This window comes from Hemiscyllium ocellatum, chromosome 1, assembly GCF_020745735.1.
Source record: "Hemiscyllium ocellatum isolate sHemOce1 chromosome 1, sHemOce1.pat.X.cur, whole genome shotgun sequence".
NCBI lineage: Eukaryota > Metazoa > Chordata > Chondrichthyes > Orectolobiformes > Hemiscylliidae > Hemiscyllium > Hemiscyllium ocellatum.
Window position 1 is genome coordinate 148,090,756 of NC_083401.1, and position 27,356 is coordinate 148,118,111.

Genomic DNA, 27,356 nt, shown 5'->3' on the forward strand with positions numbered 1-27,356 from the left:
CCCTTCACCCAGCAGGAACATACTGTCTCTGTATGTTCATTATCTCATTTTTGAAGGCTTCCTATTTTGCAGTCATCCCTTTACCTGTGAGCATTTGCCCCCAATAAAGTTGAATGGCATGAAAAAGGATATTGTTTTGCATTGAAATCCCATAAACCAAGAATTAAATAAAAGACCGAGCTGGATCTGAACTTGATAGTCCTATTAATGTATCTATTGTATTCCTTCATAGTTGAACATATTAAGATGGTCAGAATTGTTGCTTTAAAGGGAATCAAGGATTTATTTTTATGAATCTTTCTCCAATTAAAAATATTACTCCAATTTTGAATCTTATAATGTGGAGTTTCAGGTACTGCTCATACAACACAGTGTAGCATGATGATTTGCGGAATGATACCCTCTTATCAGACAAAAGCTCTTGATTGAAAGTCTTCCTTCCATGCAGTTAATGGAGTAGAACATTGAGTTTTACAGACTTCAAATTGGGAATTGACACTTTGCAAGTTTTTTTTAAACCGCTATCAGACTTCAGCACCTTTAGCATAATTTTCACCCTTCAAACCAAATTCTTGAAAAGGCTCAGAACTAATCAAACATGTCTTTGAGTTGCTAAAAGGATGCCCCATTTTTCTTTTTATGAAGAACACTTTCAAGTATCTAGGTCCTATTAATTTTGAGCAGTAGCGTTATAAGTTGTATGCTTATCTGATTTTCTGCCTCTAGGTGATAGTGAGGATTGCAGATGCTGGCGAAGTCAGAGCCGATAAAGTGTGACGCTGGAAAAGGCATAGCAGATCAGGCAGCATCGGACGAGGACGGGAGTCGCCATTTTGGACTTAACCCTTCATCAGGACTAGGGAGGGAGAAGAGGGCTGAGAAGTAAATGGGGGAGGGTGTTGGAGTTGGGGGAAAGGCAGTTGGGATGGCGACAGGTGGGCAAAGGTAGGAGGCGTTTGTGGAGATCAGTGGAAAGTGGGGCGGAAGATGGACAGGTAGGTCAGGTCAAGAGGGCGGAGCTGAGTCGGAAGGTTGGAACTGGGATGGAATGGGGGAGGGGAGATTTGGAAACTGGTGAAATCCAATGTTGAGGCTATGTAGTTGTAGACTCCCGAGGTGGAAGATGAGGTGTTCCTCCTCCAGTTTGCAGATGGCCTTGTTTAGGCGGTGGAGAAAGCCCAGAATGGACTTGTGCAAGATGATATGGTGCAGTGAAGTTTGCTAAATAATATCATTTCCATAAGCCCACAAAACATTGTGAATTAACTCCAATTTTCTATGGTTTTATGGCTTGTATGATGTTTTTAAGCAGGCAATAGAGAATTGCTTGCATTGTTTTCAACATAATTGTCACTAATTGAGAAAGTACATCATCAGTGCAGTGGAAAATGAAACCAACTGTTTTCACTTTACTTTGTAATTTTTTGGTTATAAAGTTCTTTTCCCTTGCTCAGTTCATTGACTTGCCTTTTTCTTTTAGAATCTGATGTGCATATTTTATACTTAGCTGAAAAAGGCAACATTTTTGTGAAAAATTGCAATAATTGTGTGTTTTTGGTTGAAGCCAAGATTCTTAAGCAACGTATGATTTTAGTGATTAAATATGATCTTCAGGCGTGAAACTAGTTCATCTGACAACTATTGGTAAAGCATTCCCAGGTTACTCTGGGGGGCACGTAGAGAAATCTGATGCAGTTTGTAGATGTTAGGATTCCATTTAATAGCAGTCAAAATCTGGGTTCATTGAGGAAAAAATGTTGGCACACTGAAGTATTTTGTTGATAACATGTCTTAAATGAAGCCTTTGTGTTGGAGATTCAGATATACCATAAAAACGAAGCCTTCGTGTTTGTAAAGCGCATTCAGAATCACTGAAGAATGAAGACACTTCAGGAGGCCGTTCAGCCTGTCATGTTTGCACAAGTTCTTACAAATGCACATCATTATCTAGTTTGGATTTCCTGCTTTTATTTTCCAATACCCTTACACATAATTGTTATCCAAAGACTCATCCCATCCTCTCTTGCATGACTCAATTGAATTTGCCTTCATCACAATTCCAGGCAGTGCATTCCATATCCTAGCTGCTCACTTTCATCCTTGCTTCTTTTGCAGATCTCTTCAAATCTGTATCTTTTTTGATATAGTTCCTTTTGTGAGTGGGAATGGTTTCTCCTTGTCTGCTGTATCCAGTCCACTCATGATTTTGAAAATCTTTATCAGATCTCCTTTTAGCCTTCTCTCCAATGAATAGTCCCAACAACTTCAATCTATCCTCCTAACTGAAGTTCTTCATCCCTAGACTTATACACTTCTGCTCTACCTTCACTGCGTTCAATATGGTGCATAGAGCTCTGCACAGTACTCCAGCTGAGTGTCTTATAAACTCTGGGTATATTTAATGTGAGAGTAAATGTCACAGCCAGATGTTGCTATTTTTGAGGTTCAAGTAAGGAGCAAATCTCTTGAATTCATCAGAAACTTTCATCCCTCAGGGATAATGTGAAATAGGTAAAAATGTTGATGGGTATGGATAGGGTAAATAGACATGGTCATTTCCCTGGGTTGAGGGAGTCCAGAACTAGAGGGCATAAGTTTTAGGGAGAGGGGAAAGATTTAAAAGGTACCTAAGGGGTATCGTTTTCACGCAGAGGGTGGTGCTTGTATGGAATGAGCTGCCTGGTGGAGGCTGGTAAAAGGCATGTATAAAGCATCTGGATACATGAATAGGTAGGGTTTAGAGGGATATGGGCTAAGTGCTGGCAAATGGAACTAGATTAGTTTAGGATATCTGGTCAACATAGACAAGTTAGATCAAAAGTTTGTTTCCATGTTGCACATCTCTATGACTATGTGGTAGATACTGTTTAATGTGGATAAATGTAGTTAATATGAAGAAATAATATGGAGAGGTGGTAAAATCCAAATCAAAACTAATTTTATCAAATGCAAGGCCAAGAATAGACGCACATTCAGTGCACTTTCACAAATCTCTAGAAGTGGCAAGGCAATTTCAGATTAGGAATATAAGAGCACAGGAATAGGAAGTAGACTATTCAGCCCATCAGACCTGCTCTACCATTTATTTGATCATGGTTGGTCAATGCCTTTTACCCCCACCTTCCCCATAACCACTACCTATAGCCACTGTCCATAATCATTTATGCCATTGTTAATCAAATATCTAACAATCTCCTAATTTAAACATATCAAAGTCTGAACTGCTACACCTCTCTGAAATACAGAATTCCAACGATTCCCACCTTCCAAGTAAAACAAAACGATAATCTTGATCTTGATCCTAAATAGCTTTTCCTTTATTTTAAAATTGTGCTGTCTGATTCTAGATTTCTGAATCAGAGGAAAATCATACCTGCCCTCTCTATCCCTTTAAGTATTTTGTAAATTTCAAAGAAATCACCTCCTGTTGCTCGAGGCGTGAGAAAATTCAGGGTCTGTTTGCCTGATCTTTCTCCGTAGGACAATCCTACCATCCCAGGAACAATCTGGTGAATCTTCGTTTCCCTCCCTATATAGCAATAATAGCATTCCTGATGTAAGGGGAACCAAAACTGAAAATACAACTCCAACTGCAATCTAATCAAGCTTTCATACAATGTCAGCAAAATCTTGCTATTCTTGTGAGGCTGACATTCCATTAGCTTTTTTAAAACTGTGCTACACTTGCATATTAGCCTTCATTGACTTATTGACAAGGACATTTTTGACCTTTGAATGTCTGCATTTTCCTACCAGTTACCATTTTCAGTAATATTCTGCACTTTTCCTCTGCCAAAGTGGATAATATAACCTCCTATTCTATCACATTATCTCCTAACTGCAACATTCTTGTTGACTCACTAAGTCTATTCAAGTCCCCAGGAGCCAGGCTCAGTTGAAACCTTATATCCCTCCAAACATTTATTATTCATATACTTGTCCAAATGTCTTGTGAACATTGTAACTATACCTGCATCCACCATTTCCCCTGGAAGTTGATTTCACATGCACCCACTCTGAGTGTACAAAAGTTGCTCCTTGTAAGATCTTTCTTTCTTTCACCCAAAATTATGTCCGCTAGCCTTGAAATCCCTCACCCTAGGGAAAAGACACCTGCCATTCACCTTATCTGTCTGGTCACCTTAACTATCATTATTTTATGAACCTCTATAAGGTCACCCCTCAACGTCCTACGCTCCAGTGAAAACAAAGTCCCAGCCTATCCTTGTAACTCGAGCCCTCCATTCCTGACACCATTCTGGGAAATCTTTTACCGTCCTTCCTATAACAGGGTGACCAGAACTGGACACAGTACACCAGAAGAGGCCTCACCAATGTCCTGTACAACCTCAGCATGTTGTCCCACCTTCTATACTCAAAAGTCTGAGCAATTAAGGCAAACTTACTAAATGCATCCTTAATCACACTGTCTACTTGAGACACAAACTTCAAAGAACTACGTACCTGAACTCCTGGACCTCTGTGTTCTGTGTGACTACTTTAGTTTAGGATTATGGTTAGCATGGACTCGTTGGACAGAAGGCCATGTTTCCGTAATGCGTGGCTGTATGACTATGATTCCATATGGCATTAGATGATTATTTGAAAAGAATCAATGTGTGAGGGAAAAAGGCAGGAGAATGACATGAGGTCATGATGCTCATTTTGAGAGAATGCAGACATGATGAGCCAAATGGCTTCTTTCAGCACAATAACATTTCTGAGAGAGTTTAATTCAGTGACTTTAAAAACAAGCACCTTGCTATTCTAATCTCATTTTTCCCATATTTCACATGCCTTGGCATTGTGTATGCACATCTAAATACTTCTTAAACATCATGAGGGTTTTAGTCTTTAGCACCTTTCAGTTAGTGGGTTCCAGATTCTCACCACCTTCTGGGTGATTAGTACGTTTTCCTCCGATCTCCTATAAACCACCTGGCCATTATTTTAAATCTATGCCTCTGGTCACTGATGCCTTTGGCAGAAGGAAATGTCTCTTTCTGTCTCCTCGCCATACGTTTAATCAAGCCACCAGATTTCGTACCATCCGCAACTTACTGATCAACCCTCCTGCATTTGAGTCTAAACATTAAAGCATACCACAAACATAAAGAGCTGCAACACTGGTCACTGAGAGACCCCACTGGACACATACTTCAGTGACAAACATCCCCCAACCATCACCTTCTGCTTCCTATTCAATTTGTCAGATTTCCTTGGATTCAATGGGCTCTTACTTTCATAATCCGTTTCCCGCGCAAGACCTTACCTAAAGCTTTGCTGAAGTCCAAGTAGACTATATCAAAAGCATTGAGGACACATGGTCCAGGCCTCAAAAATAACAATCAAGTTGGTAGACATGCTGATTCTTCTTGATTAATCCCTGTGTTTCCAAGTGCAAGTTAATTCTGTCTCTCAAAATTACTTTCAGTCATTTGCTCGCCACTGACGTTAGATTTAATGGCTTGTAATTTGTTGGTTTGTCCCTTGCTCCATACTTGAGCTTTGGCTGTCCTCCACTTCTTCCATGTCTTTTGTGACCATAGAGAAAGTGACATTTATTGCAGGGTCTCTGCTATTTACTCCCTTGCCTCATTCAACAGCCTGGGGTATATTTTAATTGTATCACAGTCCTTCTGCCTGATTTCTATACCTATGTCATCCTTCTCACTAGTGAACACTGACACAATGTGTTCATTTAGAGCTATACCAATGTCGTCTAGCTCCACACATATTACCACCATTACCCTTTTACCCTTAATGTTTTTGGAGAGTAACTTAAGATTTTCTTTGTTGTACCTGCCATTATTCTTTCAGTTTTACAGATTAGATTACTGTGGAAACAGGCCCTTCGGGCCAACAAGTCCACTGCTTTCCCAAGTTTCTTTTAAAGTTTTCTCTTGTACATGATATTTTCCTGTAGGCATCTGCTGTTTTGAGCACTTTATCTGTCATAAATCTCACTTTGTTTCTTTGTCCCATTCTTGTGTGTCCCTCAATATCCACGTTTCACTGGATTGTTGGACCCACTCTTTATTTCTATTGAAATATGTTGGCCCAGTACTCTCCCCATTTCCTCCTTGAATTTGACACAGATTTACCTAAATGTATCTCTTCCATTCTGGGCCAAATCATATCTGATCTTATTAAAATCAGCTTGGCCAATCTGCCTTTTTCTATAATAATCTTGAATTTAATGGAGTTGTGATCACTATCAGTAAAATTCTCCCCCAGTGATACATCAACCACTTGTCCAGCTTCATTACCTAAAACTAAGTTAAGGTCCTCAACTACTACCCCCAATATAGGACATTTAACATACTGGCTGAAAAAGCTCCCCTGGATATGTTTTAAGAATTCTGCTCCTTCTAAACCTTTCGCATGAGAACTATCCCAGTTAATGTTGGGGAAGTTGAAATCCCATCCTTTCACTTCCCTGCAACTTTTGCACTTCTCTGACATTTGCTGACATATCTGCTCTTCTCTTTCTCTCTAACTTTGTGGATGGCATGGTGGCACAGTGGTTAGCACTGCTGTCTCACAGCGCCTGAGACCCGGGTTCACTTCCCGACTCAGGCGACTGACTGTGTGGAGTTTGCGTGTTCTCCCCTGTGGGTTTCCTCCCACAGTCCAAAGATGTGCGATTCAGGTGAATTGGCCATGCTAAATTGCCCGTAGTCTTAGGTAAGAGGTAAATGTAGGGGTATGGGTGGGTTGCGCTTCGGCGTGTCGGTGTGGACTTGTTGGGCCGAAGGGCCTGTTTCCACACTCTAAGTAATCTAATCTAAAAAAAACTGTCTTGTGGCACTGCAGTACACTTTTTTTTGGTTTTTAAATTCTACCTTTTTGAGGAGCCTACTAAGATGTTGTCCCTCCTTGGTGCTGTAATTGATTTCCGTGATGAATATTGGAACACCACCTCCACTTTTACCACCTCCCCCGTTTTGGCTGAAGATCCAATATCCTGGAATGTTGAGCAGATAATCCTGTACTTACTCTTTCCCCTCCCCCTCAGCCATGTCTCAGTGACAGCAATGATATCATACTTCCATGTGTATATTTGTGCCCTCAACTCATCTGTCTTGTTCATTAGACTCCTCACATTAAAATAAATACCATCCAACTTTGCCAAACTCTCTTGTGCCTTAACTGGCTACACTTTGTGACTTTTTGACTCCCTTCTAAGGTTGGCCATGCAACTCCCGTGATGAGCCTTCTGTCTGGATCCCATCCTCTGCCAAGTTAGTTTAAAAATTTCCAACTGTGCGAGCAAACTTCCCTGTGTGGATACTGGTCCCTTCAAGTTCAAATGTAACATGTCTGTCCTGTACAGGTCCCACCACCTCCATGAAACTGTCCCAAAAACCTGATGCCTTCCTTCCTGTACCATCTCTCCATGCATGCATTCATCTGGATTAACATCCTATTTTTTATACTCGCTATCATGTGGCATTGACAATAACCCAGAGATTATCGCCTTTTGAGATTTTCATTGAAGACTTCTTAGCTCCCTAAATTCTGCTTGCAGGACCTTTATCCTTTTTCTACCTATGTTGTCAATACCAATATGTACAACAATCTCTATGTCTGCCCTCCCCTTTCAGCTGGTCAGTGACATTCTGACCCTGGCACCAGGGAGATAACATACCATCCTGAAGTCTCTATTGTGGCTGTCTGCAGATGTGTTTGTCTGTTCCCCTTCCAGTTGAATACCATACCACAATAGCCCTGTAGTTGTTCTTCCTCCCTTTTTGTACAGCAGGCCCATGTGTGGTCCTATGAAGTTGGCTCCCACTGCTTTCTTCTGTACAGCTATCTCCTCCATCTGTTAGAAAGGGCTACTGCTACAGGAGACTATAAGACATAGGAGTGGAAGTAAGGTCATTCGACCCATCGAGTCCACTCCACCATTCAATCATGGCTGATGGGGCATTTCAACTCCACTTACCAGCATTCTCCCCGTAGCCCTTAATTCCTTGTGACATCAAGAATTTATCAATCTCTGCCTTGAAGACATTTAGCGTCCCGGCCTCACTGTACTCTGTGGCAATGAATTCCACAGGCCCACCACTCTCTGGCTGAAGAAATGTCTCCGCATTTCTGTCCTGAATTGACCCCCCTCTAATTCTAAGGCTGTGTCCACGGGTCCTAGTCTCCTCGCCTAATGGAAACAATTTCCTAGCATTCACTCTTTCCGAGCAATGTATTACCTTGTAAGTTTCTAGTAAATCTCCCCTTAATCTTCTAAACTCCAATGAATACAATCCCAGGATCCTCAGCCATTCCTCGTATGTTAAGCACTACTTGCTGCCTTGTGCTGTTCCTGGTAGTCATTCTTTCTACCTCTTCAGTCATCTGCTCCTGTGTAACCACCTCACAAAGTGCCATCAATGACTTGTTCATCTTCACAGATGATCCACAGTGAATTCAGCTACAGCTACAGCTCTCAAAGGTAGCTGCAGGTGGATATACATCCTGCATATGCAGATATCATGCACAGCTGAAGCCTCCATGATTTGCCACAGGAGGAGCTCGTCAGAGGTGCAAGCTCTGTTGCCTCAAGCCCCTTAGTTTACTCCCTTTTTTAAAAAAAAGTGTTGATATAAGCTGATTATAATTGTCCTGAAGATTTAATTTGAAAATAAGTCTGAAAAGCTAGAAGAGAAAAGTATTCACCTATCAATTGCTTACCTCTGATATCACAGTGGTATGTTTACTCAATGTTGCAAGACTGCTCAGGCATATCTCCCAGCTCCTTGTCCTGTAGTGGTTGAAGAGCTAATTCCTACAGTACAAAATGGGTGGAAGGCAAAAGCAAATGCAACAATCAATCACTTTCCCCAACTGACCAAATTCTAGAAACTTATGCTCAATCTTCAGCTGTGCTCATTTGCAGAGCTGCACTAAGGTTCCCTAATTTATAAGTAGCTGGACTGTTTCTACAGAGCTGGTTTCATTAGAGTTGAATTAGACATTATATCTTGTGGAGGAAAACGCTGGGGCAGAATTGATGGACCAAGTGGTGTTTTTCTGTGTTGTAACACTGTATGCTTCTAAGTTTGTGCTCACCTTGTGATACAGCCAATGGGCATATATGTTTACTGCTGTCATATTGAAAGATCAGATATTCCATAATTGGAACATGTCAAATTACGAGCGAGTTTAACCATTTGTTCACTGTATGCATTTTTTTTATTACTTTGAATGCAAAATTCACCACTTTCTCATCTATATTGTCAAAGTAAAATGCATTCAGGAGCCATAATGTCATGCTGCAACTATACAAAATGCTAGTGCAGCCGCACTTGGAATATTGTGTACAGTTCTGGTCAACCCATTACAGGAAGGATATGAAAGCATTGGAAAAGGTGTAGATGAGATTTACCAGGATGTTGCCTGGTTTGGAGGGAAGGTCTTATGAGAAAAGACTGAGAGACTTTGGTCTGTTCTCATTGGTAAGAAGAAGGCAAAGAGGGGATTTGATAGAGACATACAAGATGATCAGAGGATTAGATTGGGTAGACATTGAAAGTCTTTTTCCTAGGATGATGACGTCAGCTTGTATAAGGGGGAATAGCTACAATTTGAGGGATGATAGATTGAAGACAGATTTCAGAGGCAGGTTCTTTACTTAGAGAGTGGTAAGGGCGCGGAATGCCCTGCCTGCCAATGTCGTTAACTCAGCCGCATTAGGGAGATTTAAACAATCCTTGGATAAGTACATGGATGGTGATGGGATAGTGTAGGGGGTTTAATTTCGTTCACAGGTTGATGCAACATTGAGGGCCAAAGGGCCTGTTCTGAGCTGTATTGCTTTATGTTCAATGACATGGCATCCAATAATACTTAAGACTGAACTTTTTCCCAGATCTAATAAACATAAACATAGCATGATGATAATTCTGATTATCTTCTGTGGCAAAATTTTATTAAAATTATGCAGTAAAAATGCATTAGCTTAAAAAATGGTGTTCTTTACACACAGCTTCTTAAAACTGATGCAGTGCCACAACCTGTGTCATTGAAAACTCATTTCAACTTTCCAGTTAAATTTTTTACACAATATGGCATAGTTGAAGGGAACCTTCACTGAGAACTTGGGAGATCAGTTTAGTTTTGTTTATTTATTCTTGACAATGTAGGCTGTTTTGGCTCCTTTGTACCCTGTTCCTTGCAGTCATGAAGTGTGCTGGTAACTTTGTTTCCACAACGACATTGCATAAGTGATTTCCGAGTGACCAACAAAATATTCACAAGGGCAGTATGTTACTTGGGAAGGGATCTTGGCAAATACAGTATTGTTGTTCATTGGTGCGACATTGCCATTCAGTAGTAGTGGTGGTCAGATCTGTGGTGAGTATTTTAGTATCGTGCAAAGAGTGCTATTGAATTGAGTTAAGTTGAAGTAAGATTGAGTTTTAATGTTACCTTCTGGGTAACTTGATTTCATCACCTAATTTAGCAGCAAATTGTCCTCCAGTTGATTTTTTTTTTATCCCATTGAAAATTTGCTGACAATTACTAAAGGTGAAAATGACTCCCTGTATATGTTCTATTATTATTTCTGTTATAAATCAACTCATTATATATGACCTTACTTTACTGAATTGTTAATTAAGCTGATCAACAATGTGATAAGAGCATGTAATCATCTTTAGTTCTTTGCCCAAAGAGTGGTCTGACCCACAGCTTGGGTCAAGGAAGCAGCTCCGGAATCTGACCCAACTTGTTCTGGGAGTGAACCTTGTGCTGTTGGCACCGATCATATCCACACTGGCAGTCCTGCCAGCTGAGCTAATTGTAGCCTCAAGAAGGGTAGAGCTACTGTGGCAACATGCCCTTCTACATAAATAAAAGCATAGTACTGAAAAATCTCAGCAGGTCTGGCACCATTTATTTTAGTTCTGAAGAAGTCATACTGGAGTCAAAATGTTAACTCTGCTTCTTTCTCCACAGATGCTGCCAAGCCTGCTGAGTATTTTCCGGCATTTCCTGTTTTTATTTCTGATCTCCTGTATCTGTAGCATTTTTTACAGTATTTTACATGTATGTTGTATTCTGGAGCTATGGATATGAAAGCACAAATTAGAAGCAGGAGTAGGCTATTAAACCATGGCTTATCTGGTTGTGATCTCAACTCCACTTTCATGTCAACCACTGGTATTGTTTGAGTTCCTTGTTTATCAAGAAGCTGTCTACACCTGCCTTACAAGTATTCAATGACCTTGTCTCCACCCTTCTCTGGTGAAGAAAACTTCACAGACCGATAATCCTCAGAGAAAAATATTCTTCTCATCTCCATCTTAGATGGGAAGCTCATTTCAACACTGAGCTTGCTAGTTCTAGTCTCTCCCTCAAGGGGAATTATCCTTTCAGCGTCTACCCAGTCAAGTCTGCTCAGGATCTCAAGTTTCAAAAGCTCACTTCTCTTTCTTTTTAATCACCTTTTACTGGAGCAATTGTTGAAAATGAACTCCTGACCAAATACTTTGTTTGTAGGCAACGTACACTTTAAACTACAGTTAGGAACATTCCCTTTTTATATTTCTCTCACTCTAAAGAATTACACTCCAATAGCAAACACTCCACAATTGTTCCCAGCTTTCAGTGGTTTAGAAAATAAATCATAGACCTGTAGTACAGGAATGGTTCACAATGTTGTGCTGAGCACAACACCAAATTAAACTAATCCCTTCTGCCTGCCCTTGGTCCATATCCCCCTATTCCTTGCATATTCATGTGTTTGTCTAAAAGTCCCTTAAATGCCACTATCATATCTGCCTCCACTACCACCTCTGGCAGCGTGTTCCAGACTTTAACCACACTCTCTGTAAAAAGACTTGTCCCTCAAATCTCCTTTGAACTTTCTCCCTCTCACTCTAAATGCATGTCTCCTAGTTTTAGCCATTTCACCTCTGGAGGAAAAAGATACTGACCATCAACCCTCTCTGTGCATCTCATAATTTTATAGATTTATAACAATTCTCCCCTCAGGCTGTGCCGTTCCAGAGAAAATAACTTGAGATTTTCTAGCCTCTCCTTCATGACTAATATGCTGCTTTTCTATTGTACTGCCAAAGCAGACAAGCTCATAATTTTTGAAAATATGCTCCGTCTTCCAATTTTAATGTCTAATCATTAACCTTGCTTCAGCCTTTTGTAAACTCAATATGTTCTTGCTTTCCTACTATCTTTTTCTTGGTAACAAAACATGAGCATGCAGTCCCAGAGGACCCCAGGGCTGCTTTCTCATTAGAGAGAGGTGACTGGTGTTGATTTAAACTAAGCGTCACCACTCCTCAGGTGAGAGACAAGTTTGAAAAACAGGGCCTTCATGGTAACCTCAGCCTGTCCAGGAATTGAACCTGTACTGTTGGCTTCATTTTACATTGCAAACCAGCTGTCCAGACAACTGAGTTAACCAACCAGAACCAATTACCACAGGTGTGTATTGAAATGATTTACAAACTGGCACTCTGTATGTTTGACCATGTTCTTAATGCATTTCCCACAGTCAAGTAGTTCTAAAATGGTACATTAATCATCAGCTTTTGGTTCAAGATGCCCATTGCCCCTCAAGGGCGGCATGGTGGCACAGTGGTTAGCACTGCTGCCTCACAGCACCAGAGACCTGGGTTCAATTCCCACCTGCGGCAACTGTCTGTGTGGAGTTTGCACGTTCTCCCCGTGTCTGCATGGGTTTCCTCCAGGTGTTCTGGCTTCCTCCCAAAAATGTGGGAAGATAATTGAATTGGCCATGCTAAATTGCCCGTAGTCTTAGGTGAAGAGGTAAATGTAGGGGAATGGGTCTGGGTGAGTTGCTCTTCGGAGGGTAGTTGTGGACTTGTTGGGCTGAAGGGTCTGTTTCCATACTTTAAGTAATCTAATCTAATTTAATCTAATCTAATCTAAAACCTCCTCAAAGATATATATTATATATATTATAAAAACATGCAAAATTACAAGTCCATATAACTAGGATTTTCAGTTTTTTAACTCCTATAAATGAGGCAGCAGCAATTTAGAGTAGAGTCTGGTGATGCTAAGCTCCAGGAAACATCAAAAGTAAGCCTAAAATTTGAATTATATAGTAGAGAAGAGGCTCTTCAGCCCACCAAGTCTGCAGTGCCAAAAATACTCTACGACCAACACCAGACCGATAATCTTTAATGTTGTGACACTCTGTTCTTCCGTGTACTTTTAAAGTATTTTTTTGTGTGCCAAAATTTGTAATGTGATATTTTTGCTTTCATTTCAGGACTGTACCTCTGCTCTTCTGACAATAAGTGTGAGGAGTGCATGGACTTTCTTATATGGACATCTGATATGTTGCCTTTATTGATTCCTTCCTTCCACTAACTCATTTGGTTCAACTTTGTCTGATGTTCTAAATTTTGTCCTAGCTCAAAGTTGCAACATTCTCAAGTTTCACCAGCTAAATATTAGGAAAATGAAGCTATTGTTTGTGGCACTTGCTTCAAATGCTGTTCCCTAGCGACTCACTCCATCTCTTTCCCTGACAATTGTCAGAGATTAATCCTGTCTGTTCACAACTGTGGTGTCACCTTTGACAAGGAGATGAACTTCCAACCTTATATTCATGACAACACAAAAATATCTTATTCTCCCTCTGTGCCCTCATTTGAATTTACTCTCTCTCAGCTCATTTTCTGAAACTCTCATTCATACCTTTATGACCTTAAGACTTAATGAATGCACTGCCTCCTGGCTGCTCTCCAGTATTCAACCCTTTGTAAACATAAGGCCATACAAAACTCTGCTGACTTTGTCTGAACTTGCACTAAGTCCCCTTCATTTATGTTTCCCTGAGTTTATCAATCTACATTGGCTTCCAGTCAGGAAATATTTTGATTTAAAGTACTAATCCTTGTTGTGGACTCACTTCTCCCTCTGTCCATACCATCAATGCTCTAAAATATCTCTGCTGCATTAATTCTGGCCTTTTGAGAGTCTCTGATTTTAATTGTTCCACCAACGGTGTGCAAACTTAAGTTGCCTTACTAATCTCCTCCTCTTTAAAAAAAAGTTTGCCGCCTTGACTTGTACTTTTGGTCCTCTAAGTTAATGGCATGATTCTTCTGAGGAGTGTTAACTATTCAGGTAGGTGTGATGCACTTCTCCCAATATCTCTATAGTTGAGAGGTGAAGACATTCTCACAGGGTCTCAGAGAACAGGAGAATTGCCCTTTGAAATTGTAAACTTCTCAGGCGTTTCCACAATGTTTGCATATTGAAACATGAATATACAAATAAGGAGCAGGAGTAGGCAATTCAGCCTCTCAAGCTGCTTTCCCGTTTAATGAGATTATGGCTGATCTGATGAAGTCTGAATTCCTGCCTACCACTGAGAACCTTTCTTCTTCTTGCTTAACAAGAATCTATCTGTCTCTGCCTTCTGTTTCTATTTCCACCATCTTTTCAGGAAGACAGTTCCAAAGACTCATAACGTTCTGATCTTTGCCTGATCTCTCTTTTAAATAGGTGACCCTATTTTAAAGACCCCATGCTTCCAGATTCTCCCAGAAATGGAAACATCCTTTCTGTATCCACCCTGTCAAAACCCCACAGGATGTTGTATCTTTCAATTAAGTCACTGCTTACCTCCCTAAACCTCAGAGGATATAAATCTAGCCTGTCCAACCTTTCCTCATAAGACAACCCCATCATTCCAGGCATTAGCCTGGTGAGCCTTCTTAGAATTGTTTCCAATGCATTTATATCCTTCCTTAAATAAAGTTATCAATATTGTGCACAGTTTTCCAAATGCCTTGTCAGTGCCCTGTAAAATAGAAGCAATAATCTTCCTACTTTTATATTCAATTTACTTTACAAGAAATGATACATTCTATTTGCTTTCCTAATTACTTGCTGTACAGACATATTAATCTTGTGCTATTAATGCTTAAGGACACTCAAATGCTCTGCAATTTTGTGCCATTAGGTATTATGCTGATTTTCTTTTCCTGGCAAAAGTAGACAATTCCTCATTTTAATGCATTATACTCATTTTTTCAGATCTTTGCCTACTCAATAATCTATTCTTCACTTCTGACATACATTTTCTTTTGTATGTCCAGTCTCTGAAAATCCAGAGACTGGGAAATTTGGACCAATGTCTTCTCATGTTGTTTGGGTGTTTTATTTTTGTAAGTATATTGGACTGTCACTTTGAGTGTGATACTGAATGGCAAATTGGTAAGATTGGAGGCGGACACCGGAGTGGCGGTTTCATTGATACCTGAAAGTACGTACCAGAAGCAGCTGAGACACATTGCAATGCAACCCACAAAGGTTGTACTAAGAATGTACAATGATGAAGTGGTATCTTTTAAGGGATTGTATCAATGTGACTATTCAGTTAAACTGTCAGTCTGAGGATTTGTCCTCGCATGTTAAAGGAAATTTTCCAGCTTTATTAGGAAGAATGTAGTTGCAGAAAATCAAATTCAACTGTGCTGGAATAAATTGCTTGTCAGATTCTGAGACTGATCTATCACAAATCTAAAGAAACATGCCATTGTTCTCTGAAGGAATCTGGGAGGCATAAGAAAAAATTCTGTCAAATTGAAAATCAAAGATGAAAAATCAAGTAGAATGTTGTAAGGCTAGATCAGTTTTTTTTGCAATCAGACTATAGACTGAGGGCAGATTTAGAGAGGCTGGTCAAGATGGGAATCCTTGAAACCATTAATGAGAGTTTTTGGCCACATTTATCATACCAGTGATGAAGAAAGATGGATTGGTATCCAACTGTGATGATCTTAAGGTCTGTATTAATCTGGTACTATGTGCTGAACTGTACCCTTTGTCCTTAATCAGTGACCTATATGCTGGACTAGCTGGATGTCAGGCTTAACTAAGCACAATTTTACTGAAAAGCTATCCCCAAATGAATGTAGATCCTGAGTCACAGAAATATTTGACAATTGTAATACATAAATGATTAAACAATTACAAGAGATTTGCATTTTGATTCACATCTACATCTGAGTTATTCCAATATGTCATGGATTAGATTTTAAATGGAGTGCAAGAAGTGTTCCCTAAGCAATACTTTACTCAGAAGGAGAATCAAGAAAAGAGCATCTCCACAATTTAGATGCTACTCTGCAGAGACTTGAAGGTTATGGCCAAAGAGTGAGGAAAGTCATAAATTATTGTAAATATTGTAAATGTCTTCATTGGGAATAATGTGTATTTGTGTAAATATGTTGAATAGTCACTTTGAGTCTGATTGTGTAACATCATGAGACATGATGTGCCAGTTTACAGGTAAACAGATAAGTGTATCTCTTCAATAAAGTTTCTGCACTTATTAAACATTCCAGCTTCTTATCCTTCATGAAACGCCACAGTTATGTCATATAACTTTGTTCTATAGTGCTGCAATGAATTGTCTTGAGATATTTTAGGATGTTCAATGAACCACAGTTAAAAATCACACAATGTGGGCGGCACGGTGGCACAGTGGTTAGCACTGCTGCCTCACAGCGCCTGAGACCCAGGTTCAATTCCCGACTCAGGCGACTGACTGTGTGGAGTTTGCACATTCTCCCCGTGTCTGCGTGGGTTTCCTCCGGGTGCTCCAGTTTCCTCCCACAGTCCAAAGATGTGCGGGTCAGGTGAATTGGCCATGCTAAATTGCCCGTAGTGTTAGGTAAGGGGTAAATGTAGGGGTATGGGTGGGTTGTGCTGCGGCGGGTCGGTGTGGACTTGTTGGGCCGAAGGGCCTGTTTCCACACTGTAAGTAATCTAATCTAATCTAAGTAATCTAATCTAACACCAGATTATAGTCCAACAGGTTTACTTGGAAGTACAAACTTTCAGAGCGCTGCTCCTGACAAAGGAGCAGTGCTGTGAAGACTTGTACTTCCAGATAAACATGTTGGACTGTAACCTGGTGTTGTGCGTTTTTTAAATTTGTCCAACACTGGCACCTCCACACCATGAGCTACAATCATTCCTCTGTATCCTCGAGGGTTCATTTCCTGAGAACCCCCACAAATGATGAAATTCGCAAGTGCAGAGCTCATTAGAAAGAGGTTAAAATCATTGAAAATATAATGGATGTGTAGTTTTTGCTTGTGGATGTTGATATTTGGTTTTTTTTGGTACGGATAGGCAATTCCGTGGTTTTGGGGATACAGAGGATTTATTGTGTATTAAATCACCTTTTTTATTAATTAAACCAAAAGAAGTTCTACTGCCTTCTATCTTTCCACTTTGTTGCAAATTTTGAGACCAAGATATTTGATGCCTTTGTCATGTAAACAAGTTTTACAATACTTGGGAAAGAAAGGATTACTGCATGTGATGCTTTTGATTTAGACTTCTGCAAATGTAACATATTCATTTATGTGATGTCTCACCACCTTCTCATCATTGTAGAAGACGCATACTACAGTGCATATTAATGTATCACAATCTGTGACATAATTTTATTGTGTTTAACCTTACTGATTGAAAATGGGAAGTACAATGGTAATTAATAGAAATATAGAAGGTAGGAGCAGACAGTTTGGTGGCTCAAGCCTGCTGTGCCATTCAGTATGATCATGGCCACTATTTTGTGCTATAATCAGTTTAATGTGGAATATTCTGTTTCAATGGTTATAATATCAAACAGTATCAAAAACCGTTTCAACTGATTTCCTCGCCCTAGGAGTATAAAAGTAATGTAGTATAAGGTATTATTATATCATTCATTAAGATATAGTGGCCAACCATTGTGTGTGTTTACAGTTCTCCCTTATCTGTTTGTTACATTGTGGATGACATTAAGCCACTAAGTTAATGATGTTGCTCTTAGGTTTCAATCTCGCCCTCTTTTACATCACACATCTTATGAATGGAGAGGTTAAGATTTCAGAGTGTTAAAATGGACTCAAGCTCATCTTTTTGCTTTTGTTCCAGTATGTGGATGTGACTTAGCCGAGGGTGGATTTTTTGTGAGGCAAGAGGAATACATCTGTACTTCTGACTATCAGAGACTGTATGGAACACGCTGCTTCAGCTGTAATGAATTTATAGAAGGTGAAGTGGTTTCAGCTCTGGGAAAAACTTACCATCCAAAGTGTTTTGTTTGTGCTGTTTGCAGGTAAGGAAATATATATTTTTTTCAGAATGATAGTAATGTAAAAAGGAACAGGGCTTAAAAATGTGTTGCTGGAAAAGCGCAGCAGGTAAGGCAGATCAAAGGAACAGGAGAATCGACGTTTCGGGCATAAGCCCTTCTTCAGGAATAAGGAGGGTGTGACAAGCAGGCTAAGATAAAAGGTAGGGAGGAGGGACTTGGCGGAGGGGCATTGGGAATACGAGAGGTAGAAGGAGGTTAAGGTGAGGGTGACAGGCCGTAGAAGGGGGTGGGGGCGGAGAGGTCGGGGAAAAAGATTGCAGGTCAAGAAGGCAGTGCTGAGTCTGAGGGTTGGGACTGAGAAAAGGTGGGGCGAGGGGAAATGAGGAAGCTGGAGAAATCTGCATTCATCCCTTGAGGTTGGAGGGTTCCTAGGCGGAAGATGAGGTGCTCTTCCTCCAGGCGTCATGTTGCCATGGTCTGATGATGGAGGAGGCCAAGGACCTGCATGTCCTTGGCGGAGTGGGAGGGGGAGTTAAAGTGTTCAGCCATGGGGCAGTTGGGTTGATTGGTGTGGGTGACCCAGAGGTGTTCTCTGAAACATTCCGCCAGTAGGCGGCCTGTCCCTCCAATGTAGAGGAGGCCACATCAGGTGCAGCGGATGCAGTAAATGATGTGTGTGGAGGTGCAGGTGAATTTCTGATGGATATGGAAGGATCTCTTGGGGCCTTGGAGGGAATTGAGGGGTGAGGTATGGGCACAAGTTTTGCATTTCTTGCGGTTGCAGGGGAAGGTTACATTGGGGAGACAGGCAGAACGTTTCAGAGAACACCTCTGGGACACCCGCACCAACCAACCCAACCGCCCTGTGGCTGAACACTTTAACTCCCCCTCCCACTCCGCCAAGGACATGCAGGTCCTTGGCCTCCTCCATCGCTAACCATGGCAACACGACGCCTGGAGGAAGAGCGCCTCATCTTCTGCCTAGGAACCCTCCAACCACAAGAGATGAATGCAGGTTTCTCCAGCTTTCTCGTTTCCCCTCCCCCCACCTTTTCTCAGTCCCAACCCTCAGACTCAGCACCGCCTTCTTGACCTGCAATCTTCTTCCAAACCTCTCCGCCCCCACCCCCTCTCCGGCCTATCACCCTCACCTTAACCACCTCCTACCTCTCATATTCCCAATGCCCCTCCCCCGAATCCCTCCTCCCTACCGTTTATCTTAGCCTGCTTGTCACACCCTTCTCATTCCTGAAGAAGGGCTTATGCCCGAAATGTCGATCCTCCTGTTCCTTGGATGGTGCCTGACCTGTTGTGCTTTTCCAGCAACACATTTTTAAGCTCTGATCTCCAGCATCTGCAGTCCTCACTTTTTCCTAAAAAGGAACAGGGTCAGTTTCTAATTATTAAAGCCCCATAAAACGGTTGAATGGTACAACTTAGCATATGTATTGAGCTACACTCATCTACCATCTCTGCTAGTAATCTTACAGATGTTTGTGGAGACAAGGAAGGTTGTACAATTTTATAGCATTTAGGGGTAGGAACAAATCTGGGATCATCTAATCTTAACAAAAGTCCACATGAGCACACTAGAGTAAGTTGGTAAGAGGGCTATTAGAGACATCTTTGTGACTTTACTACCTGGAACCCTTCTACTCCACAGTTACCTCAAACTCCAATCAATCCTAAATTGGGCCAGTACCTCAGAAAAACAAATCTGGTTAAAATGGCCCAGCAGAACAACACAATGGAAAAAGAAAATCAAAAACTGAGAGTGCTCCTGGTATTTACCATCAGGCAGAGTTGCATGTTGGCTTTATGTTTAACAGCTGCCCAAAACGTAAATATTAACGATTCTAATATCTTGATTACATATAATGGAGATGAAGGGCTTTTGCCCGAAACGTCGAATTTCTTGTTCCTTGGATGCTGCCTGACCTGCTGCGCTTTAACCAGCAACACATTTTCAGCTCTGATCTCCAGCATCTGCAGACCTCACTTTTTACTCTTACATATAGTGGACAACTTAAAAAAGGCATTAAGTAATCAAAACTATACTTTAATGAGTATAGGGTAAAGTAATCAAGCAGGGGCCTGAATTGAGCTCCCATTGGTACAAATGGTCTGATTCGCTACCTTTACAATCACAAGCTGGATGGCCAGGATGGTGGAGATTAAAGGACAATATTACTAAAATTGGCTACTTTGGGCTAAGCCATGAGCAAAAGCTGGGAACTATATTTAGAATTAAATGAGGGTTTTATTTATATAAAGGGATAATAATAGCAGTAAAATAACACTTTATAAGTTATTACTGTTAGCTACATTTGAAGTTTGAGCACCCTAAGGGTTACATCAGCAGAAATGACTGGCGAGGAACCTTGTAAAGCCTGTATGAGGCATAGGAAGAGTGTAGAGAGTATAAATGCATTCATGTGTATAGGTTTGAGGAAGACCTATGATGGACAGTTTCTGTTTGTTCAACAAGAATGGAACATAAACAATGTATATGTACCCAGGGCTATATAGGTTGAAGGGTTCATGTGGGACAGAATCGGGAAGAGTCAGATTGAATATCACAGAATTCTGTTTAGTCAAAGCCTGACATGCTTTCAGGTTGTTTGAACAAACACAAAGTTAATGAGCATACCTGCGTCCTCCTCTGGCCTATGCAGGAGTTTATCCACAACAGCCAAATGGTAGAAGTGGTCTTGCTGGATGTACCTATCTATCATGCATTAAACCCTGAAGAAGACCGCAGGCATAGAAACACGAACCAAATCTTTTCCCCTATTCCTGGTCCTAGCCTAGCGTCCATTGGACATGTGCAAATTATAATGTTGAAGGCTGCCAGAACAACACAACTACAATCTTTTAATTGTTACAATATGGTCTTGAAATCTTAGATTTGCACCAATGTTTATCACAATATGCATTTGCTTTAATGATATTGCATCTGTATATACAGTTAGTTTTAATTCAGGAAAGATATAAATTCATGAAAATTTATCCAGGCTTAGCACAATTTTTTATAGATATCCTATTGCATGTTTGTGGTATATAAAAGTAAATATCACAAATTAGCTGATAATGCAAGGGAATATTTTGGAGTGTTACTCAAGGTCATATGTTCTTTTGTGTATCGTTGATTTTGGTGTTTTACCATTCTTGTTTATGTCACATTAAGAATTAAGACAGTTTGCATCATAAATATGTCAGATCTTATATCAAGGCATAGATATGTCATTGAAAAATGAATAAATATAGTTAATAGTCAATAATAGGTCATGTCTAATTATCACCAAACAATGACAAATCTATAATCTTCTGCTAGTTGTCTGTCTCATTTGATTCACTGTTTAGAATTTATTTTGCTTGTGTTGTTTTTGGTTGCTAAGCAACGTTCTAGCTCCTGAAATGTTGTAACAATGTACACAAAGCTGAGAGCTCCAAACTCTGCATTGGAGCCGGTCATGTTGGTCATTTTTCTTATCATGATTTTTATACAAATTTTTGTGTTTGTCATAGTGATGGTCTGAGAAGAAAATGTAAGAGGTTGCTTTCTCATAGTGATCCATCAGTAGAAGAAGCCTGAAATCAGGTCAGAGGTGAAATGTTGTTCCTGGCTCTGGATACTTCTTATAAGCACCAGTATTCATGAGATACTTGTCAGTTGTGCCTGGGCTTTAAAAGCAGCACCAGTAATTTCATGAGGTCCAGCCACTGGTGAAAACCATTCCTGGGTAAGAGGAAAGTTAGGACAAGCAGAGTGGCATAAGAATACAACTGATGAGTTGAATTTCAGAGAATAGCATCAGAAGACTCAATGGGGCTCATGGAGAGCAACTCTCCAAGAAAGTCACTAAAACTGACACTTGGCTAAGTTCAGCCCCATATTTTTTCAAAAGCAAAAAAAAAGTGGGTGCTGAGAAACTGAAATAACAAGAGGAAATTCTGGAAATTCTCAGCAGGTCAGGCAGCTTCTCGTACAAGATTATCGACCCAAAACATTAACTCCATTACTTCTCCACTAGATGCTGCCTGAACAGTTATGGATTTGAAAAACATAGAACGTAGAAAAGTACAGCACAGAACAGGCCCTTTGGCCCACGATGTTGTGTTGAGATTTAAACTTAATGTAAAATATAGTAACTTAACCTATTCGCCCCTCAACTCACTGCTATTCATGTGCATGTCCAGCAGTCGCTTAAATATCCCCAATGACTCTGCTTCCACCACCACAGCTGGCAACGCATTCCATGCATTCACAACTCTCTGTGTAAAGAACCTACCTCTGATGTCTCCTTTATACCTTCCTCCTAATATCTTCAAACTATAACTCCTTGTACCAGTCAATCCTGCCCTGAGCAAAAGTCTCTGGCTATTGACTCTATCTATGCCACTCATTATTTTGTATACCTTGATCAGGTCTCCTCTCTCCCTCCTCTCCAGAGATAAAAGTCCGAGCTTATTCACCCTTTCTTCATAAGGCAGGCCCTCCAGTCCAGCCAGCATCCTGGTTAGCATTCTTTGCACCCTCTTCAAAGCTTCTGTATTTTTCCTATAGTAGGGCGACCAGAACCGGACACGATATTCCAAGTGTGGTCTCACCAGGGACTTGTAGAGCTGCAGCAAACCCTCGATCGCCCTGTTAATGAAGGCCAAAACACCTTATGTTTTCTTAATAACCCTATCCACTTGAGTGGCAACTTTGAGGGATCTATGTACTTGCACACCCAGATCCCTCTGTTCCTCCACACTGCCAAGAATCCTGTCTTTAATCCTATAATCAGCATTCAAGTTTGACCTTCCAAAATGCATCACTTTACATTTATCCAGCTTGAACTTCATCTGCCACTTCTCAGCCCAGCTCTGCATCCTGTCTATGTCATGCTGCAGATTGCAGTAGCCCTCTAATATTGATGACACCTCCAACCTTTGTGTCATCTGCAAATTTACTAACCCACCCCTCAACCTCCTCATCCAAGTCACTTATAAAAACTATAAAGAGCAGAAGCCCAAGAACAGAGCCCTGCGGGACTCCATTCAACATTGACCTCCAGGCAGAATACTTTCCATCTACAACCACTCTCTGCCTTCTGTCAGCCAACCAATTCTGAATCCAGATGGCCAAATCTCCCTGTATCCCGTACTTCCTAACTATGAATGAGCCTACCATGGGGAATCTTCTCAAATGCTGAAGTCCATTTACACCATATCCACTGCTCGACCTTCGTTGACCTGTCTCGTCACCTCCTCAAAGAACTCAATAAGATTTGTGAGGCATGACCTGCCCCTCACATAGCCATGCTGACTGCCTTTAATCACACTATACTTTGCCAAATAGTCATAAATCCTATCCCTCAGAATTCTTTCCAAAACTTTGCTGACCACAGATGTAGGACGGACTGGTCTGTAATTGCCAAGGATTTCCCTATTACCCTTCTTGAAAAGAGAAACAACATTTGCCTTCTTTCAATCCTCCGGTACAACTCACGTGAAGAGTAAGGAGGCAAATATTCTCACCAGCGGCTTAGCAACCTCCTTTCTTGCATCCCGGACCAGCCTAGGATAAATCTGGTCTGGCCCTGAGGACTTATCTATCTTAATCTTTTCCAAAATTTCCAGCACATCAACTTCATCAATCTTGATCCGGTCAAGACTGTATCCCAGCTCCTCAAAGTTTTTATTTACAACAAGTTCCTTTGGTGAAAACCGAAGCAAAAAATTCATTTAGGGCTTCCCCTATCTGCTCAGACTCCATGCACAAGTTCTCTCTGCTATCCCTGATCAGCCCTACCTTCTCCCTGATCATTCTCTCATTCCCCATGTATGTGTAAAATGCCTTTAGGTCCGCCCTAATCCTTCTTGCCAAGCCTTTTTCATGCCCCCTCCTGACTCTCCGCAGTCCATTTCTGAGTTCTTTTCTAGCAAGCCTGTAGTCGTCTAAAGCTGTGTTAGATCCTTGCTGCCTCACCTTACATAAGCTACCTTCTTCCTTTTGATGTGAAGTTCCTCTGTTCTTATCATCCAAGGTTCCTTAATCTTACTCCTTCCTTCTTGTCTCAGAAGAACAAATTTGTGCATCATTCGCAAATACTGCTCCTTAAATAATCTCCACGTATCTGCTGTGCCCTTTCTGTGGAACAATTGCTCCCAGACTGTATTTCCAAACTCCTGTCTGTTAGCTTCATAATTTGTTTTTCCCTAATTTTGTATTTCATTATCATATTTGTTATCTGCTTCGGATATCTCTTCCTTTTCTACTTTGCAGTAAATTAATATTGGCAACAACTTGTTTTTATATTTCAACTCCATACCGCGCACACACACAGAGATGAATTGGCATGTGCCACTTTAGGTTGCCTCACTGATAGTTTTGAGCATTTAAGGGACCAAGGTGAAGGGCTAAGTCTTATACTTACACTAGCAAGTTACAAACAGTATAGAAGAAATTAATTAGGAGGCACTAAAATTAGATTTTAAAAATATGTAGATTGTAGATTGTCATACCACTGTGAACAAAGTGACATAGTTTCACTAACTTAAGATTCTGGGAATTAGAGAGTTCAAGTGTAAGAATTGAATGATAGAATACCATCTTCTCTGGCTGTTTATCTGGCACAAGAGGGATAATATTAATTCTATATTAGCCTGAACAGAAAAAGTCAGGCCAAATCTGGTAATGTCAGCTGAGGTGGCATTATTCCAGAGGTGGCTAAGGAAGAATTTAGTAGGAAATAGGTTAGGCTCGATTGTGTTGAAAATATCTTGCTGTAGCGATCTTCAAGCCAATCCTGGGTCCACCTCTAAAATCTTGCCAGTTTCCAATCTTTGGCTTATGGACTGAAATCCCGAGCTAGCCTGGGAAATTTGTCTGACGTGATTTTTGAAAAGAGAATGGGTAGACAACTTAGCCACTTCCCCAAACACAACTTCTTATAAAAGTGGAATTCGAGCAACACTGTGATTAATCCCACTTTCTAGTTTTCTGGTTGGAGATCGACTGCACTTGCATAAAGCCAGATTGTAATTTCAGATCCGTATAATTTTACAGCATAGGAAAAAAAACTTAACTACATTCTCTTAGAATTATCTGCTTAGTTCAATTCTCCTATTATTTTCCCATCCCCTTTTAAGTTTTTTTTCCTTTACAAAGCTTTATCCATTTCTCTGAAAGTCTGTTTTAGATTTTATGCCCAATTGGGTGTCACTAGTACAATGCTCTATAACCTAAAATGTTTTTTATATAAAAACAAATTATCCAAATTCCTCCATTGATTTTTCTCGGTAATCTTACATTGGTGAGAAAATCTTACATTGGTGCCATTCTGTTTATTGGCTGTCAGGAGCGAAAACAGTCTTTCCATATTTAGTTTGTAACATCCCTTTATTTTGAACATCTTAATGAGCTTTTTTTAGTCTTGCATTTTTGATTAGTGCCTGGTTTCTCTGGACTCTTATTTAAAGACTCGCAACACGTCATGTCTACATGCGCAGTAAAAGTTTCTGCAGTGTTTCTGCCAAAACTACAATGGATGGAAGTGGGACCTCCTTCAAGGAAGAAGTTTCCACTTCTTGTGTTCTTGATATGTAGTGTGTATTGTGCAGATTGTTATTAGAAGGAAGTAATTTTAACTTGTGGCAGCTTGATGCCTCAATATGTTGATTCATTTATATAAACTCTAAAGATTTGGACATCTGTTGTCAAGTTAAGTTCCAATATTGCACCCTTGTCTGATTGGAGAATCAGACACAGAAGACTTGATTTATGACACTCCCAATATTCAAGTTTAATGTCCAGATTTAAAACCAGTCATCTTGAACATTGAGCAACTGGACACAATTGCCTCCATCCTTAACCATGTGGTAATGTGCATGTGAAATGAACTGCTGCAAAATCTACCTCCTTGATGGTGTGAAGATTTGTCTGTCCAAATAAAATGTAACTGGTAATGTTAACTAAGAGTGAGTAGGTCTTGTGGACTCGCTTCAGATTCCCTAAGCAGGTTGTAGAGGAATTTTTCTGTTTTTTGTAATCCTAATTGATGCAAGTTTTATTGTTAACCCTTTCTTTAAGAGATTGCCTGGCTTGCAGACATGGTGCAGTGTGTATTCTGAGATGCACATGATATTGTGTCTTCCAAGGTTCAACTGGCTGAGGATAGACCGTATTGATGACCGTTAGTAACTCCTAACTTGTCTTTAGCAGCTGTAGTTATTTTGGCAGGTGTGCCTTTCCTGGCACTGATAGATAATTTTGTTTCTTGTTGTTTGTCAAGTTACAATACTGAAATATTTGACTTATACTCAAAATGGGTATTAGTTTAGCAGTCACTCCACCTGTCTATTCATGCTCCAAAAGAGGGTGAGCAAAATTTGTACTCCTTTTTTACTTATAAAAAAGCTGCCAGTGAACTGCATACAATAAACACCCAGCAGGTTGGATTTGAGAATGGGAAGGGTAGCAATATCAGAGTACCTTGAATGGGCTTGTAGCTGGCTAGAGTTCATTAGGGTTATGGTTGGTTCCATGTCTGGGTGGTAAGGCAGATTGGCAGGTACCCTAAACTATGAGGTTGCAGATTATGATGGAATCCAATTGTGCTGGTGCTGGTGCTGATGCTATTCCATAATGTCTCAAAGGCACCCAGTTTTGAGTTACTGGATTGAACCTTAATCTCTCCCATTTAACAGAGTGAGAGTGCCATGCAAAACAAATGATGTTCTCTTTGCTAAGACATGACTTAACAATTATTGTGTTTACTGCTCCTGCCATTGCCATGGATAGATGCATCTGTGACAGGCATGTTCATGAGAACAAAATATACTGTGTAATTTCTTTTTTCAAAGTTTGTTCATGGGATGTGGGTATTGTTGGCTAGACCAGCACTTGACCACCTGAATTGCTCTAGAGAAGTTGGTACTGAATTGCCTTCTTGAACTACTGAAGTCCGTGGAGCATGGGGGTACCCATAGTGCTGTTATAAAGAAACTCTCTGGATTTTGACCAGTGACTGTGAAGAATTGTGTTGTAGTTTCAAGTCAGGAGTGTGAGACTTGGGGGGGGGTGGAATTTGCAGGTGATAGCATTGACTTGTTTCTGCTGCTTTTGTCCTTCTATTTAGTAGATGTTGTGATTTGGCAATTGTTGTTGGAAGAATCTTGGTGAATTCCTGCAGTGCATCTTGTAGATGGGATACAACTATGTGTTGGTGGTGAACGGAGTGAATGTTAAAGGTGGTAAGTAGAGTTA

At 40.5% G+C, this 27,356-nt stretch overlaps 1 protein-coding gene across 1 annotated transcript in view; it reads left to right on the forward strand.

Annotated features, from left to right (window-relative positions):
- The window catches only part of ablim2 (actin binding LIM protein family, member 2), a 393,205-nt gene that overhangs the window by 118,031 nt on the left and 247,818 nt on the right, over positions 1-27,356 (forward strand). The window contains exon 3 of the mRNA XM_060832673.1: positions 17,938-18,121. Within this exon, the coding sequence (XP_060688656.1) occupies positions 17,938-18,121 (184 nt within the window). The remainder of the gene's footprint in view (positions 1-17,937; positions 18,122-27,356) is intronic.